At 42.8% G+C, this 18,122-nt stretch overlaps 1 protein-coding gene and 1 long non-coding RNA gene across 51 annotated transcripts; one reads left to right on the top strand and one right to left on the bottom strand.

The window, feature by feature from the left end:
- Positions 1–1,535: 1,535 nt before the first annotated feature.
- LOC127929828 (ectodysplasin-A-like) lies at positions 1,536–13,079 on the top strand (the record flags this gene model as incomplete). Its single annotated transcript, XM_052518287.1, has 5 exons — positions 1,536–1,548; positions 1,790–1,824; positions 2,191–2,242; positions 2,694–2,818; positions 12,849–13,079. Coding segments are annotated over exons 1-5 (456 nt in total), but the record flags the coding sequence as incomplete, so codon positions are not given.
- A 7-nt stretch (positions 13,080–13,086) lies between these two features.
- LOC127929774 (uncharacterized) lies at positions 13,087–16,468 on the bottom strand. 50 transcript variants are annotated; one of them, XR_008136113.1, is made up of 9 exons: positions 16,409–16,461; positions 15,907–15,984; positions 15,755–15,793; positions 15,065–15,177; positions 14,411–14,449; positions 14,220–14,373; positions 13,563–14,073; positions 13,226–13,473; positions 13,087–13,195 (listed from the first exon to the last, which is right to left on the bottom strand). It is a non-coding gene; the product is annotated as an uncharacterized LOC127929774 (long non-coding RNA). The 50 variants fall into 50 exon arrangements; XR_008136121.1 differs by having other exon boundaries at positions 14,220–14,336; positions 14,411–14,488; positions 15,065–15,140; XR_008136110.1 differs by having other exon boundaries at positions 15,065–15,140.
- Positions 16,469–18,122: the final 1,654 nt, after the last annotated feature.

Genomic DNA, 18,122 nt, shown 5'->3' with positions numbered 1-18,122 from the left:
TAAAGAATGGATTTATTGTGATGGTGTAGACTATATTACATGGATTTATTGTGATGGTGTAGACTATACTACATGGATTTATTGTGATGGTGTAGACTATATTATATGGATTTATTGTGATGGTGTAGGTAGACTATATTACATGGATTTATTGTGATGGTGTAGACTATACTACATGGATTTATTGTGATGGTGTAGACTATATTATATGGATGTATTGTGATGGTGTAGGTAGACTATATTACATGGATTTATTGTGATGGTGTAGGTAGACTATATTACATGGATTTATTGTGATGGTGTAGGCTATATTACATGGATTTATTGTGATGGTGTAGGTAGACTATATTACATGGATTTATTGTGATGGTGTAGGTAGACTATATTACATGGATTTATTGTGATGGTGTAGGTAGACTATATTACATGGATTTATTGTGATGGTGTAGGTAGACTATATTACATGGATTTATTGTGATGGTGTAGGCTATATTACATGGATTTATTGTGATGGTGTAGGTAGACTATATTACATGGATTTATTGTGATGGTGTAGGCTATATTACATGGATTTATTGTGATGGTGTAGACTATATTATATGGATTTATTGTGATGGTGTAGACTATATTACATGGATTTATTGTGATGGTGTAGGTAGACTATATTACATGGATTTATTGTGATGGTGTAGGTAGACTATATTACATGGATTTATTGTGATGGTGTAGGTAGACTATATTACATGGATTTATTGTGATGGTGTAGGTAGACTATATTACATGGATTTATTGTGATGGTGTAGGTAGACTATATTACATGGATTTATTGTGATGGTGTAGACTATATTACATGGATTTATTGTGATGGTGTAGGTATACTATATTATATGGATTTATTGTGATGGTGTAGACTATATTACATGGATTTATTGTGATGGTGTAGGTAGACTATATTACATGGATTTATTGTGATGGTGTAGACTATATTATATGGATTTATTGTGATGGTGTAGGTAGACTATATTACATGGATTTATTGTGATGGTGTAGACTATATTACATGGATTTATTGTGATGGTGTAGGTATACTATATTACATGGATTCATTGTGATGGTGTAGACTATATTACATGGATTTATTGAATGTGTCTTGTAGTCTGTGTGGAAGCCAGGAGATGCTGAATGTGTCTTGTAGTCTGTGTGAAGCCAGGAGATGCTGAATGTGTCTTGTAGTCTGTGGAAGCCAGGGAGATGCTGAATGTGTCTTGTAGTCTGTGTGGAAGCCAGGAGATGCTGAATGTGTCTTGTAGTCTGTGTGGAAGCCAGGAGATGCTGAATGTGTCTTGTAGTCTGTGTGGAAGCCAGGAGATGCTGAATGTGTCTTGTAGTCTGTGTGGAAGCCAGGAGATGCTGAATGTGTCTTGTAGTCTGTGTGGAAGCCAGGAGATGCTGAATGTGTCTTGTAGTCTGTGTGGAAGCCAGGAGATGCTGAATGTCTTGTAGTCTGTGGAAGCCAGGAGATGCTGAATGTGTTTATGGTAATTAACGGTAAATTACCGCGAGACCGACCAGTTATTTGATTGGCCTTCCCTGCTGACAACATGGCCGCCACAGCCCTAGTTTAGATCCCTCTGTTGTCCTGCCTGAAGTTGGTGTCAGGGTCCCAAATGGAACCCTATGTAGTGCATTACTTTTGTTGGGCCCTGGTCAAATGTAAAGGGAGTAGGGTGCCATTTGGGGAAAGTTCAGAGTTAGGGACTGATCCAGGATCTGATTCTATCTGTTACAGGATTCGTTGATAAAACCACAACAAGAGACTTCCAGGTAGGGCGTCATCTTTGATCAAACATTTTACAACACATTATTACATTACTTATTACTGTACCGAACAACGATGAAGGTTGGGAGTAATGCTGTGCTCCTAAAGACTGACTAGATGTACTGTATGTGATGTGTGTTGCAGCCTGCTGTGGTTCATCTACAAGCTCTTCTTGTTCTACTAAACTGTATGAAAGGTTGAGGGTAGGATGAGCTCCTAAGACTCACTAGATGTACTGTGTGTGATGTGTGTTGCAGCCTGCTGTGGTTCATCTACAAGCTCTTCTTGTTCTACTAAACTGTATGAAAGGTTGAGGGTAGGATGAGCTCCTAAAGACTCACTAGATGTACTGTATGTGATGTGTGTTGCAGCCTGCTGTGGTTCATCTACAAGGACAGGAAACCACTATTCAGGTTAAGGAAGGTAAGTGTCCATTGTAGATAACCTTTGCGTGGTATTATCTACGTTCAATACTGTAGGTGTACATTTACTCCTGTTCAGAGGTGCTCTGGGTGTTTACTCTGGTTGTTTTGACTGCCTTTCCCCCACAATGATTGATTGATTGATTGATTGATTGTTTGATTGATGTCTTTGTCTAGACCTGTCTGAAGGCGTCTTGACTGCCTTTCCCCACGATGATTGATTGATTGATTGTCTTTGTCTAGACCTGTCTGAAGGCGTCTTGACTGCCTTTCCCCCGATGATTGATTGATTGATTGATTGATTGATTGATGATTGATTGATTGATGATTGATTGATTGATTGATTGATTGCTGTCTTTGTCTAGACCTGTCTGAAGGCGTCTTGACTGCCTTTCCCCCACGATGATTGATTGATTGATTGATTGATTGATTGATTGATTGTCTTTGTCTAGACCTGTCTGAAGGTGTCTTGAGGAACTGGAAGATGGTGTCGATCCACCACCGTGTCTTCAAGATGCACTCTCGCTCCGGACAACTGGAGGTCCTACTGGACGGCATCTACTTCATATATAGTCAGGTAGAAGTGAGTAGTGACTACTACATTAATACTATTGATTTATTTACTACTATACTATATACTACTACAGTCTCTACCGACTTCATATATAGTCAGGTAGAAGTGAGTAGTGACTACTACATTAATACTATTGATTTACATTACTAATACTATATACTACTACAGTCTACCTACTTCATATATAGTCAGGTAGAAGTGAGTAGTGACTACTACATTAATACTATTGATTTACATTACTAATACTATATTACATTTACATTTAAGTCATTTAGCAGACGCTCTTATCCAGAGCGACTTACAAATTGGTGCATACACCTTATGACAACCAGTGGAACAGCCACTTGCATCTAAATCTTGTTGGGGGGGGAGAAGGATTACCTACCCTTACTTACCCTATCCTAGGTATTCCTTGAAGAGGTGGGGTTTCAGGTGTCTCCGGAAGGTGGTGATTGACTCCGCTGTCCTGGCGTCGTGAGGGAGTTTGTTCCACCATTGGGGGCCAGAGCAGCGAACAGTTTTGACTGGGCTGAGCGGGAACTGTACTTCCTCAGTGGTAGGGAGGCGAGCAGGCCAGAGGTGGATGAACGCAGTGCCCTTGTTTGGGTGTAGGGCCTGATCAGAGCCTGGAGGTACTGAGGTGCCGTTCCCCTCACAGCTCCGTAGGCGAGCACCATGGTCTTGTAGCGGATGCGAGCTTCAACTGGAAGCCAGTGGAGAGAGCGGAGGAGCGGGGTGACGTGAGAGAACTTGGGAAGGTTGAACACCAGACGGGCTGCGGCGTTCTGGATGAGTTGTCGGGGGTTTAATGGCACAGGCAGGGAGCCCAGCCAACAGCGAGTTGCAGTAATCAAGACGGGAGATGACAAGTGCCTGGATTAGGACCTGCGCCGCTTCCTGTGTGAGGCAGGGTCGTACTCTGCGGATGTTGTAGAGCATGAACCTACAGGAACGGGACACCGCCTTGATGTTAGTTGAGAACGTCAGGGTGTTGTCCAGGATCACGCCAAGGTTCTTAGCGCTCTGGGAGGAGGACACAATGGAGTTGTCAACCGTGATGGCGAGATCATGGAACGGGCAGTCCTTCCCCGGGAGGAAGAGGAGCTCCGTCTTGCTGAGGTTCAGCTTGAGGTGGTGATCCGTCATCCACACTGATATGTCTGCCAGACATGCAGAGATGCGATTCGCCACCTGGTCATCAGAAGGGGGAAAAGGAGAAGATTAATTGTGTGTCGTCTGCATAGCAATGATAGGAGAGACCATGTGAGGTTATGACAGAGCCAAGTGACTTGGTGTATAGCGAGAATAAGAGAGGGCCTAGAACAGAGCCCTGGGGGACACCAGTGGTGAGAGCGCGTGGTGAGGAGACAGATTCTCGCCACGCCACCTGGTAGGAGCGACCTGTCAGGTAGGACGCAACCAAGCGTGGGCCGCGCCGAGAGATGCCCAACTCGGAGAGGGTGGAGAGGGAGGATCTGATGGTTCACAGTATCGAAGGCAGCCGATAGGTCTAGAAGGATGAGAGCAGAGGAGAGAGTTAGCTTTAGCAGTGCGGAGCGCCTCCGTGATACAGAGAAGAGCAGTCTCAGTTGAATGACTAGTCTTGAAACCTGACTGATTTGGATCAAGAAGGTCATTCTGAGAGATAGCGGTAGAGCTGGCCAAGGACGGCACGCTCAAGAGTTTTGGAGAGAAAAGAGAGAAGGGATACTGGTCTGTAGTTGTTGACATCGGAGGGATCGAGTGTAGGTTTTTTCAGAAGGGTGCAACTCTCGCTCTCTTGAAGACGGGAGGGACGTAGCCAGCGGTCAGGGATGAGTTGATGAGCGAGGTGAGGTAAGGGAGAAGGTCTCCGGAAATGGTCTGGAGAAGAGAGGAGGGGATAGGGTCAAGCGGGCAGGTTGTTGGGCGGCCGGCCGTCAAGACGCGAGATTTCATCTGGAGAGAGAGGGGAGAAAGAGGTCAGAGCATAGGGTAGGGCAGTGTGAGCAGAACCAGCGGTGTCGTTTGACTTAGCAAACGAGGATCGGATGTCATCGACCTTCTTTTCAAAATGGTTGACGAAGTCATCTGCAGAGAGGGAGGAGGGAGGGGGGAGGATTCAGGAGGGAGGAGAAGGTGGCAAAGAGCTTCCCCTAGGGTTAGAGGCAGATGCTTGGAACTTAGAATGGTAGAAAGTGGCTTTAGCAGCAGAGACAGAGGAGGAAAATGTAGAGAGGAGGGAGTGAAAGGATGCCAGGTCCGCAGGGAGGCGGAGTTTTCCTCCATTTCCGCTCGGCTGCCCGGAGCCCTGTTCTGTGAGCTCGCAATGAGTCGTCGAGCCACGGAGCGGGGAGGGAGGACCGAGCCGGCCTGGAGGATAGGGGACATAGGGAGTCAAAGGATGCAGTAAGGGAGGAGAGGAGGGTTGAGGAGGCAGAATCAGGAGATAGGTTGGAGAAAGTTTGAGCAGAGGGAAGAGAAGATAGGATGGAAGAGGAGAGAGTAGCGGGGGAGAGAGAGCGAAGGTTGGGACGGCGCGATACCATCCGAGTAGGGGCAGTGTGGGAAGTGTTGGATGAGAGCGAGAGGGAAAAGGATACAAGGTAGTGGTCGGAGACTTGGAGGGAGTTGCAATGAGGTTAGTGGAAGAACAGCATCTAGTAAAGATGAGGTCAAGCGTATTGCCTGCCTTGTGAGTAGGGGGGAAGGTGAGAGGGTGAGGTCAAAAGAGGAGAGGAGTGGAAAGAAGGAGGCAGAGAGGAATGAGTCAAAGGTAGACGTGGGGAGGTTAAAGTCGCCCAGAACTGTGAGAGGTGAGCCGTCCTCAGGAAAGGAGCTTATCAAGGCATCAAGCTCATTGATGAACTCTCCAAGGAACCTGGAGGGCGATAAATGATAAGGATGTTAAGCTTGAAAGGGCTGGTAACTGTGACAGCATGGAATTCAAAGGAGGCAATAGACAGATGGGTAAGGGAGAAAAGAGAAAGACCACTTGGGAGAGATGAGGATCCCGGTGCCACCACCCCGCTGACCAGAAGCTCTCGGGGTGTGCGAGAACACGTGGGCGGACGAGGAGAGAGCAGTAGGAGTAGCAGTGTTATCTGTGGTGATCCATGTTTCCGTCAGTGCCAAGAAGTCAAGGGACTGGAGGGAGGCATAGGCTGAGATGAACTCTGCCTTGTTGGCCGCAGATTGGCAGTTCCAGAGGCTACCGGAGACCTGGAACTCCACGTGGGTCGTACGCGCTGGGACCACCAGGTTAGGGTGGTCGCGGCCACGCGGTGTGGAGCGTTTGTATGGTCTGTGCAGAGAGGAGAGAACAGGGATAGACAGACACATAGTTGACAGGCTACAGAAAAGGCTACGCTAATGCAAGGAAATTGGAATGACAAGCGGACTACACGTCTCGAATGTTCAGAAAGTTAGGCTTACGTAGCAAGAATCTTATTGACTAAAATGATTAAAATGATACAGTACTGCTAAAGTAGGCTAGCTGGCAGTAGCTGCGTTGTTGACACTACACTAATCAAGTCGTTCCGTTGAGTGTAATAATTTCTACAGTGCTGCTATTCGGGGGCTAGCTGGCTAGCTAGCAGTGTTGTTTACGTTACGTTGAGTTAAAAGAACGACAATAGCTGGCTAGCGAACCTCAGTGAATTAAGATAATCACTCCAAGGCTACACACACTAAACTACACAATTATCATGGAAACAAAGACAGCTATGTAGCTAGCTAACACTGAACTAATCAAGTCGTACAGTTGAGTGAATAGCACTACAGTGATGCTAATCTGTGTGCGTTAGCTAGCGTTGCTAGCTCCTGGGCGAATAGCAGTGAAGGCTACGTTAGGGCGACGAAATACGAAATACGATAATTATGCAATTATCTCTGATACAAGGACGGCTATGTAGCTAGCTAAGAAGAATGGCTAAGATTATGTAGCTAGCTAACAGTAAACTAATCAAGTCGTACAGTTGAGTGAATAGCACTACAGTGATGCTAATCTGTGTGCGTTAGCTAGCGTTAGCTAGCTCCTGGGCGAATAGCAGTGAAGGCTACGTTAGGGCGACGAAATACGATAATTATGCAATTATCTCTGATACAAGGACGGCTATGTAGCTAGCTAAGAAGAATTGCTAAGATTAGACAAATCAACCGTTGTACTATAATGAAATGTAATGAAAAAGTTATACAACCTGCAGAGCGAAGTGCGAATGCGACCGCTCGCTCCAACCGGAACCGAGCGGTCGCTCTACCTACTTCATATATAGTCAGGTAGAAGTGAGTAGTGACTACTACATTAATACTATTGATTTACATTACTAATACTATATACTACTACAGTCTCTACCGACTTCATATATAGTCAGGTAGAAGTGAGTAGTGACTACTACATTAATACTATTGATTTACATTACTAATACTATATACTACTACAGTCTCTACCTACTTCATATATAGTCAGGTAGAAGTGAGTAGTGACTACTACATTAATACTATTGATTTACATTACTAATACTATATACTGCTACAGTCTCTACCTACTTCATATATAGTCAGGTAGAAGTGAGTAGTGACTACTACATTAATACTATTGATTTACATTACTAATACTATATACTACTACAGTCTCTACCGACTTCATATATAGTCAGGTAGAAGTGAGTAGTGACTACTACATTAATACTATTGATTTACATTACTAATACTATATACTACTACAGTCTACCTACTTCATATATAGTCAGGTAGAAGTGAGTAGTGACTACTACATTAATACTATTGATTTACATTACTAATACTATATACTACTACAGTCTCTACCGACTTCATATATAGTCAGGTAGAAGTGAGTAGTGACTACTACATTAATACTATTGATTTACATTACTAATACTATATACTACTACAGTCTACCGACTTCATATATAGTCAGGTAGAAGTGAGTAGTGACTACTACATTAATACTATTGATTTACATTACTAATACTATATACTGCTACAGTCTCTACCTACTTCATATATAGTCAGGTAGAAGTGAGTAGTGACTACTACATTAATACTATTGATTTACATTACTAATACTATATACTACTACAGTCTCTACCTACTTCATATATAGTCAGGTAGAAGTGAGTAGTGACTACTACATTAATACTATTGATTTACATTACTAATACTATATACTACTACAGTCTCTACCTACTTCATATATAGTCAGGTAGAAGTGAGTAGTGACTACTACATTAATACTATTGATTTACATTACTAATACTATATACTACTACAGTCTCTACCTACTTCATATATAGTCAGGTAGAAGTGAGTAGTGACTACTACATTAATACTATTGATTTACATTACTAATACTATATACTACTACAGTCTCTACCTACTTCATATATAGTCAGGTAGAAGTGAGTAGTGACTACTACATTAATACTATTGATTTACATTACTAATACTATATACTGCTACAGTCTACCTACTTCATATATAGTCAGGTAGAAGTGAGTAGTGACTACTACATTAATACTATTGATTTACATTACTAATACTATATACTACTACAGTCTCTACCGACTTCATATATAGTCAGGTAGAAGTGAGTAGTGACTACTACATTAATACTATTGATTTACATTACTAATACTATATACTACTACAGTCTACCGACTTCATATATAGTCAGGTAGAAGTGAGTAGTGACTACTACATTAATACTATTGATTTACATTACTAATACTATATACTGCTACAGTCTCTACCTACTTCATATATAGTCAGGTAGAAGTGAGTAGTGACTACTACATTAATACTATTGATTTACATTACTAATACTATATACTACTACAGTCTCTACCTACTTCATATATAGTCAGGTAGAAGTGAGTAGTGACTACTACATTAATACTATTGATTTACATTACTAATACTATATACTACTACAGTCTCCACCTACTTCATATATAGTCAGGTAGAAGTGAGTAGTGACTACTACATTAATACTATTGATTTACATTACTAATACTATATACTACTACAGTCTCTACCGACTTCATATATAGTCAGGTAGAAGTGAGTAGTGACTACTACATTAATACTATTGATTTACATTACTAATACTATATACTACTACAGTCTCTACCTACTTCATATATAGTCAGGTAGAAGTGAGTAGTGACTACTACATTAATACTATTGATTTACATTACTAATACTATATACTACTACAGTCTCTACCTACTTCATATATAGTCAGGTAGAAGTGAGTAGTGACTACTACATTAATACTATTGATTTACATTACTAATACTATATACTACTACAGTCTCTACCTACTTCATATATAGTCAGGTAGAAGTGAGTAGTGACTACTACATTAATACTATTGATTTACATTACTAATACTATATACTACTACAGTCTCTACCTACTTCATATATAGTCAGGTAGAAGTGAGTAGTGACTACTACATTAATACTATTGATTTACATTACTAATACTATATACTACTACAGTCTCTACCGACTTCATATATAGTCAGGTAGAAGTGAGTAGTGACTACTACATTAATACTATTGATTTACATTACTAATACTATATACTGCTACAGTCTACCTACTTCATATATAGTCAGGTAGAAGTGAGTAGTGACTACTACATTAATACTATTGATTTACATTACTAATACTATATACTACTACAGTCTCTACCGACTTCATATATAGTCAGGTAGAAGTGAGTAGTGACTACTACATTAATACTATTGATTTACATTACTAATACTATATACTACTACAGTCTCTACCTACTTCATATATAGTCAGGTAGAAGTGAGTAGTGACTACTACATTAATACTATTGATTTACATTACTAATACTATATACTACTACAGTCTCTACCGACTTCATATATAGTCAGGTAGAAGTGAGTAGTGACTACTACATTAATACTATTGATTTACATTACTAATACTATATACTACTACAGTCTACCGACTTCATATATAGTCAGGTAGAAGTGAGTAGTGACTACTACATTAATACTATTGATTTACATTACTAATACTATATACTACTACAGTCTCTACCTACTTCATATATAGTCAGGTAGAAGTGAGTAGTGACTACTACATTAATACTATTGATTTACATTACTAATACTATATACTACTACAGTCTCTACCTACTTCATATATAGTCAGGTAGAAGTGAGTAGTGACTACTACATTAATACTATTGATTTACATTACTAATACTATATACTACTACAGTCTCTACCGACTTCATATATAGTCAGGTAGAAGTGAGTAGTGACTACTACATTAATACTATTGATTTACATTACTAATACTATATACTACTACAGTCTACCTACTTCATATATAGTCAGGTAGAAGTGAGTAGTGACTACTACATTAATACTATTGATTTACATTACTAATACTATATACTACTACAGTCTCTACCTACTTCATATATAGTCAGGTAGAAGTGAGTAGTGACTACTACATTAATACTATTGATTTACATTACTAATATATATACTACTACAAATACTACAGTAATACTACATATATAGTCAGGTACAAGTGACTAATGACTACAATTTCATTTGTCACTATTGATTTACATTACTAATACTACAGTTGAAATGCTACAGTCTTTACCAACAATGCAGAGTAGAAGATAAATAGTGACACAAGGAATAACTAATAACGAGTAAATATAAAAATTTAATTACTGTCATATGTCTTTTACTGACAGTCTACCCACTCTCATAAAGTCAGGTAGAAGTGAGTAGTGACTGGAACTCCCATCTAATACTCTTGATTTCATTACATTTGGTTCTATGGTCACCTCCCTACAGTCCCTTCTCCCCTGATTGCTCAGTTAGTCAGGTAGAAGTTTGAGTAGTCAAGAACTACTACTGGGTTTTTAATACTATTGTTTTACATTACTAAGGACTACTGTACTACTACATGGTTCAGCATCCCTGTGGAACGCTTCGATACCTTGTAGAGTCATCAGGCCAGAAGTGAGTAGTGACTACACCTTTAATACTATTGCATTTACATTTCAATACTGTATAGTCATACATGGGCCAGCATCCCTGTGGAACGCTTTCATATATAGTCAGAGTCATCATGGGCCAGCATCCCTGTGGACTACACATTAATACTATTGCATTTACATTACTAACACCTTGTATAGTCTACTGGGCCAGCATCCCTGTGGAACTACTTCAATATAGTCAGGTCAACATGGGCCAGCATAGTGGACTTTCAACACCTTTAATCAATATGATTTACATTACAACACCTTGTAGTCAACATGGGCCAGCATCCCTCTACCTTTCATATATAGTCAGGTTGAAGAGTCAACATGGGCCACATCCCTGTAATACTATTCAACACTTGTAAGTCAACATGGGCCAGCATCCCTAACGCTTTCAACACCTTGTAGAGTCAACATGGGCCAGCATAGTAACGCTTACAACACCTTGTAGAGTCAACATGGGCCAGCATCCCTGTGGAACGCTTTCAACACCTTGTAGAGTCAACATGGGCCAGCATCCCTGTAATACTACACCTTGTAGAGTCAACATGGGCCAGCATCCCTGTAGTCAATACGACAAATTGTAGAGTCAACATGGGCCAGCATCCCTGTGGAACGCTTTCAACACCTTGTAAGTCAACATGGGCCAGCATCCCTGTGGAACATTTTCAACATGATTGTAGGTCAACATGGGCCAGACATCCCTGTGAAATGCTTTCAACACCTTGTAGAGTCAACTGGGCCAGCATCCCTGCAGAGTTCGACACCTTGTGAGTCAACATGGGCCAGCATCCCTAATGGAACGACTCAACACCTTGTATAGTCAACATGGGCCAGCATCCCTGTGAACCTTTCGACACCTTGTAGAGTCAACATGGGCCAGCATCCCTGTGGAACGCTTTCGACACCTTGTAGAGTCAACATGGGCCAGCATCCCTGTGGAACGCTTTCGATACCTTGTAGAGTCAACATGGGCCAGCATCCCTGTGGAACGCTTTCGACACCTTGTAGAGTCAACATGGGCCAGCATCCCTGTGGTGACCATTTGATACCTTGTAGAGTCAACATGGGCCAGCATCCCTTGGAACCCTGATTGCAACACCTTGTAGAGTCAACATGGGCCAGCATCCCTGTGGGAGTGTCAAGAACTTGTAGAGTCTGCATGGGGCATTTTTCACACTCAACACCTTTTCAACATGGGCCACCATCCCTGTGGACACAACTGTGGGGAGCCTTGGAGTCAACATGGGCCATCATCCCTGTGGAACGCTTTCAACACCTTGTAGAGTCAACATGGGCCAGCATCCCTTGGAGGCTGTTAGACACCTTGAGGGCAACATGGGCCAGCATCCCTGTGGACTGTGTTCAACACCTTGTGTGTCAACATGGGCCAGCATCCCTGTGATGATGATTCAACACCTTCAGGTCAACATGGGCCAGCATCCCTGTGGAACGCTTCTCCTTACCTGACACCTTGTAGAGTCAACATGGGCCAGCATCCCTGTGGAACGCTTTCTACCTCTGAAGAATCCATGTTCTGATGAATTCAGGCTGTTCTGAGGGCAAATGGGGGTGTAACTCAATCTTCGGTGTTCTTAATGTTGTGTGTATGTAGTGTGTGTGATGATGATACCACATCTCAGGTTACCTCCACTTACTCTGACCCTCTTCCTCCTCTACCTGACCCTCTCCTCTTCCTCCTCTACCTGACCCTCTCTCCTCTTCCTCCTCTACCTGACCCTCTCTCCTCTTCCTCCTCTACCTGACCCTCTCTCCTCTTCCTCCTCTACCTGACCCTCTCTCCTCTTCCTCCTCTACCTGACCCTCTCTCCTCTTCCTCCTCTACCTGACCCTCTCTCCTCTTCCTCCTCTACCTGACCCTCTCTCCTCTTCCTCCTCTACCTGACCCTCTCTCCTCTTCCTCCTCTACCCCTACCTCTGGCAGATATATTAATCTTCTCTCTCTCCTTCTCCTCCCTCTGTTCACCAGGTGTACTATCTGAACTTCACGGACATTGCCAGCTACGAGGTGATGGTAGACTCCACCCCCTTCCTGCGTTGTACCTGCAGCATGGAGACGGGGCAGAGGAAGTTCAACACGTGCTACACGGCGGGGGTCAGCCTGCTGAGGGCGGGACAAAGGATCTCCATCAGGATGGTCTATGATGACACGCTGATCAGCATGACCAATCATACTACGTTCCTGGGGAGCGTCAGGCTGGGGATTCCCCTGACCAATACGGCACAACTTCCTGGGGCTCCTGACCAATCACACCTCCTTCCTGGGGCTCCCTGACCAATCACACCTCCTTCCTGGGGCTCCCTGACCAATCACACCTCCTTCCTGGGGCTCCTGACCAATCACACCTCCTTCCTGGGGCTCCCTGACCAATCACACCTCCTTCCTGGGGCTCCCTGACCAATCACACCTCCTTCCTAGGACTTCCTGACCAATCACACCTCCTTCCTGGGGCTCCCTGACCAATCACACCTCCTTCCTGGGACTCCCTGACCAATCACACCTCCTTCCTGGGACTTCCTGACCAATCACACCTCCTTCCTGGGGCTCCCTGACCAATCACACCTCCTTCCTGGGGCTCCCTGACCAATCACACCTCCTTCCTGGGGCTTCCTGACCAATCACACCTCCTTCCTGGGGCTCCTGACCAATCACCTCCTTCCTGGGGCTCCTGACCAATCACACCTCCTTCCTGGGGCTCCCTGACCAATCACACCTCCTTCCTGGGGCTCCCTGACCAATCACACCTCCTTCCTGGGGCTCCCTGACCAATCACACCTCCTTCCTAGGACTTCCTGACCAATCACACATCCTTCCTAGGACTTCCTGACCAATCATACTGCGTTCCTGGGACGTGTCTGTAACGACTGTCTTCGGGTGAAAGAGAGGAGGACCACGATGCAGAGTGATAGTCCATATTTAATGGGATAAACACCGAACAAAACAACAAACCGACGATACAGTCCCGTAGCGTGAACACTAAACACTGGAACAGGAACAATCACCCACAAAATACCCACAGAATATGGCTGCCTAAATATGGTTCCTAATCAGAGACGACGATAGACAGCTGCCTCTAATTGAGAAACAATGTAGGCAACAATGGACGTACAAAAACACCTAGAGAGGAAAACACCCCCCATAAACATACAAAAACACCTAGAGGAAAACACCCCCCATAAACATACAAAAACACCTAGAGGAAAACACCCCCATAAACACACAAAAACACCTAGAGGACAACACACCCCATAAACATACAAAAACACCTAGAGGAAAACACCCCCATAAACATACAAAACACCTAGAGAGGAAAACACCCCCATAAACATACAAAAACACCTAGAGAGGAAAACACCCCCCATAAACATACAAAAACACCTAGAGAGGAAAACACCCCCCATAAACATACAAAAACACCTAGAGAGGAAAACACCCCCCATAAACATACAAAAACACCTAGAGGACAACACCCCCCATAAACATACAAAAACACCTAGAGGAAAACACCCCCCATAAACATACAAAAACACCTAGAGAGGAAAACACCCCCCATAAACATACAAAAACACCTAGAGAGGACAACACCCCCCATAAACATACAAAAACACCTAGAGAGGACAACACCCCCATAAACATACAAAAACACCTAGAGAGGACAACACCCCCATAAACATACAAAAACACCTAGAGAGGACAACACCCCCATAGACATACAAAAACACCTAGAGAGGAAAACACCCCCATAAACATACAAAAACACCTAGAGAGGACAACACCCCCATAAACATACAAAAACACCTAGAGAGGACAACACCCCCATAAACATACAAAAACACCTAGAGAGGAAAACACCCCCATAAACATACAAAAACACCTAGAGAGGACAACACCCCCATAAACATACAAAAACACCTAGAGGACAACACCCCCATAAACATACAAAAACACCTAGAGAGAAAACACCCCCATAAACATACAAAAACACCTAGAGAGGAAAACACCCCCATAAACATACAAAACACCTAGAGAGGAAAACACCCCCATAAACATACAAAAACATACAAAAACACCTAGAGAGGAAAACACCCCCATAAACATACAAAAACACCTAGAGAGGACAACACCCCCATAAACATACAAAAACACCTAGAGAGGACAACACCCCCATAAACATACAAAAACACCTAGAGAGGAAAACACCCCCCATAAACATACAAAAACACCTAGAGGAAAACACCCCCCATAAACATACAAAAACACCTAGAGGAAAACACCCCCCATAAACATACAAAAACACCTAGAGAGGAAAACACCCCCATAAACATACAAAAAAAAACACTGCAAAAAGAGAGGACAACACCCCCATAAACATACAAAAACACCTAGAGAGGACAACACCCCCATAAACATACAAAAACACCTAGAGAGGAAAACACCCCCATAAACATACAAAAACACCTAGAGAGGACAACACCCCCATAAACATACAAAAACACCTAGAGGACAACACCCCCATAAACATACAAAAACACCTAGAGAGGAAAACACCCCCATAAACATACAAAAACACCTAGAGAGGACAACACCCCCATAAACATACAAAAACACCTAGAGAGGACAACACCCCCATAAACATACAAAAACACCTAGAGAGGACAACACCCCCATAAACATACAAAAACACCTAGAGAGGACAACACCCCCATAAACATACAAAAACACCTAGAGAGGACAACACCCCCATAAACATACAAAAACACCTAGAGAGGACAACACCCCCATAAACATACAAAAACACCTAGAGAGGACAACACCCCCATAAACATACAAAAACACCTAGAGAGGACAACACCCCCATAAACATACAAAAACACCTAGAGAGGAAAACACCCCCCATAAACATACAAAAACACCTAGAGAGGAAAACACCCCCATAAACATACAAAAACACCTAGAGAGGAAAACACCCCCATAAACATACAAAAACACCTAGAGAGGAAACACCCCCATAAACATACAAAAACACCTAGAGAGGAAAACACCCCCCATAAACATACAAAAACACCTAGAGAGGAAAACACCCCCCATAAACATACAAAAACACCTAGAGGACAACACCCCCATAAACATACAAAAACACCTAGAGAGGACAACACCCCCCCAAAAACATAAACATACAAAAACACCTAGAGAGGACAACACCCCCATAAACATACAAAAACACCTAGAGGGACAACACCCCCATAAACATACAAAAACACCTAGAGAGGACAACACCCCCATAAACATACAAAAACACCTAGAGAGGACAACACCCCCATAAACATACAAAAACACCTAGAGAGGACAACACCCCCATAAACATACAAAAACACCTAGAGAGGACAACACCCCCCCATAAACATACAAAAACACCTAGAGAGGACAACACCCCCATATTTTTACAAAAACACCTAGAGAGGACAACACCCCCATAAACATACAAAAACACCTAGAGAGACAACACCCCCATAAACATACAAAAACACCTAGAGAGGACAACACCCCCCATAAACATACAAAAACACCTAGAGAGGACAACACCCCCATAAACATACAAAAACACCTAGAGAGGACAACACCCCCATAAACAACAAAAACACCTGAGGACAACACTATCTCATTGTTACCTAGGATGGATACAAATACAAAAACATGCCACCTAGAGAGGACAACACCCCCATAAACATACAAAAACACCTAGAGAGGACAACTGTCTGTTAAACATACAAAAACACCTAGAGAGGACAACACCCCCATAAACATACAAAAACACCTAAGAGGGACAACACCCCCATAAACATACAAAAACACCTAGAGAGGACAACACCCCCATAAACATACAAAAACACCTAGAGAGGACAACACCCCCATAAACATACAAAAACACCTAGAGAGGACAACACCCCCATAAACATACAAAAACACCTAGAGGACAACACCCCCATAAACATACAAAAACACCTAGAGAGGACAACACCCCCATAAACATACAAAACACCTAGAGAGGACAACACCCCCATAAACATACAAAAACACCTAGAGAGGACAACACCCCCCCCCATAAACATACAAAACACCTAGAGGACAACACCCCCATAAACATACAAAAACACCTGGGACAACACCCCCATAAAGATACAAAACACCTGGGACAACACCCCCATAAACATGCAAAAACACCTCGAGGACAACACCCCCATAAACATACAAAACACCTAGAGAGGACAACACCCCCATAAACATACAAAAACACCTAGAGGGACACACCCCCATAAACATACAAAACACCTGGGACAACACCCCCATAAACATACAAAAACACCTGAGGACAACACCCCCATAAACATACAAAAAACTAGAGAGGGACTGAGGACAACACCCCCATAAACATACAAAACACTGGGTCACCCCCCATAAACATACAAAACACACCTGGGACAACACCCCCATAAACATACAGGAAACACTGGGTCGGGTCCATAGATACAAAACGACTGGGACAACAGGGTCCATAAAGATACAAAAACACCTGGGTCACCCCCATAAACATACAAAAACACCTGAGGACAACACCCCCATAAACATACAAAACACCTAGAGAGGACAACACCCCCATAAACATACAAAAACACCTGGGACAACACCCCCATAAACATACAAAAACACCTGAGGACAACACCCCCATAAACATACAAAAACACCTAGAGAGGACAACACCCCCATAAACATACAAAAACACCTAGGAGGACAACACCCCCATAAACATACAAAAACACCTGGGACAACACCCCCATAAACATACAAAAACACCTGGGACAACACCCCCATAAACATACAAAACACCTAGAGAGGACAACACCCCCATAAACATACAAAACACCTAGAGAGGACAACACCCCCATAAACATACAAAAACACCTCGGGTCCATACATACAAAACACCTGGGACAACACCCCCATAAACATACAAAACACCTAGAGAGGACAACACCCCCATAAACATACAAAACACCTGGGACAACACCCCCATAAACATACAAAACACCTAGAGAGGGTCGGGTCCATAAACAGAACAAAAACACCTAGAGAGGACAACACCCCCATAAACAGAACAAAAACACCGAGAGGGACAACACCCCCATAAACATACAAAAACACCTAGAGAGGACAACACCCCCATAAACATACAAAACACCTGGG

Source organism: Oncorhynchus keta, chromosome 4 (assembly GCF_023373465.1).
Source record: "Oncorhynchus keta strain PuntledgeMale-10-30-2019 chromosome 4, Oket_V2, whole genome shotgun sequence".
Lineage (NCBI taxonomy): Eukaryota > Metazoa > Chordata > Actinopteri > Salmoniformes > Salmonidae > Oncorhynchus > Oncorhynchus keta.
This window is presented reverse-complemented; position numbering and strand designations above follow the sequence as displayed.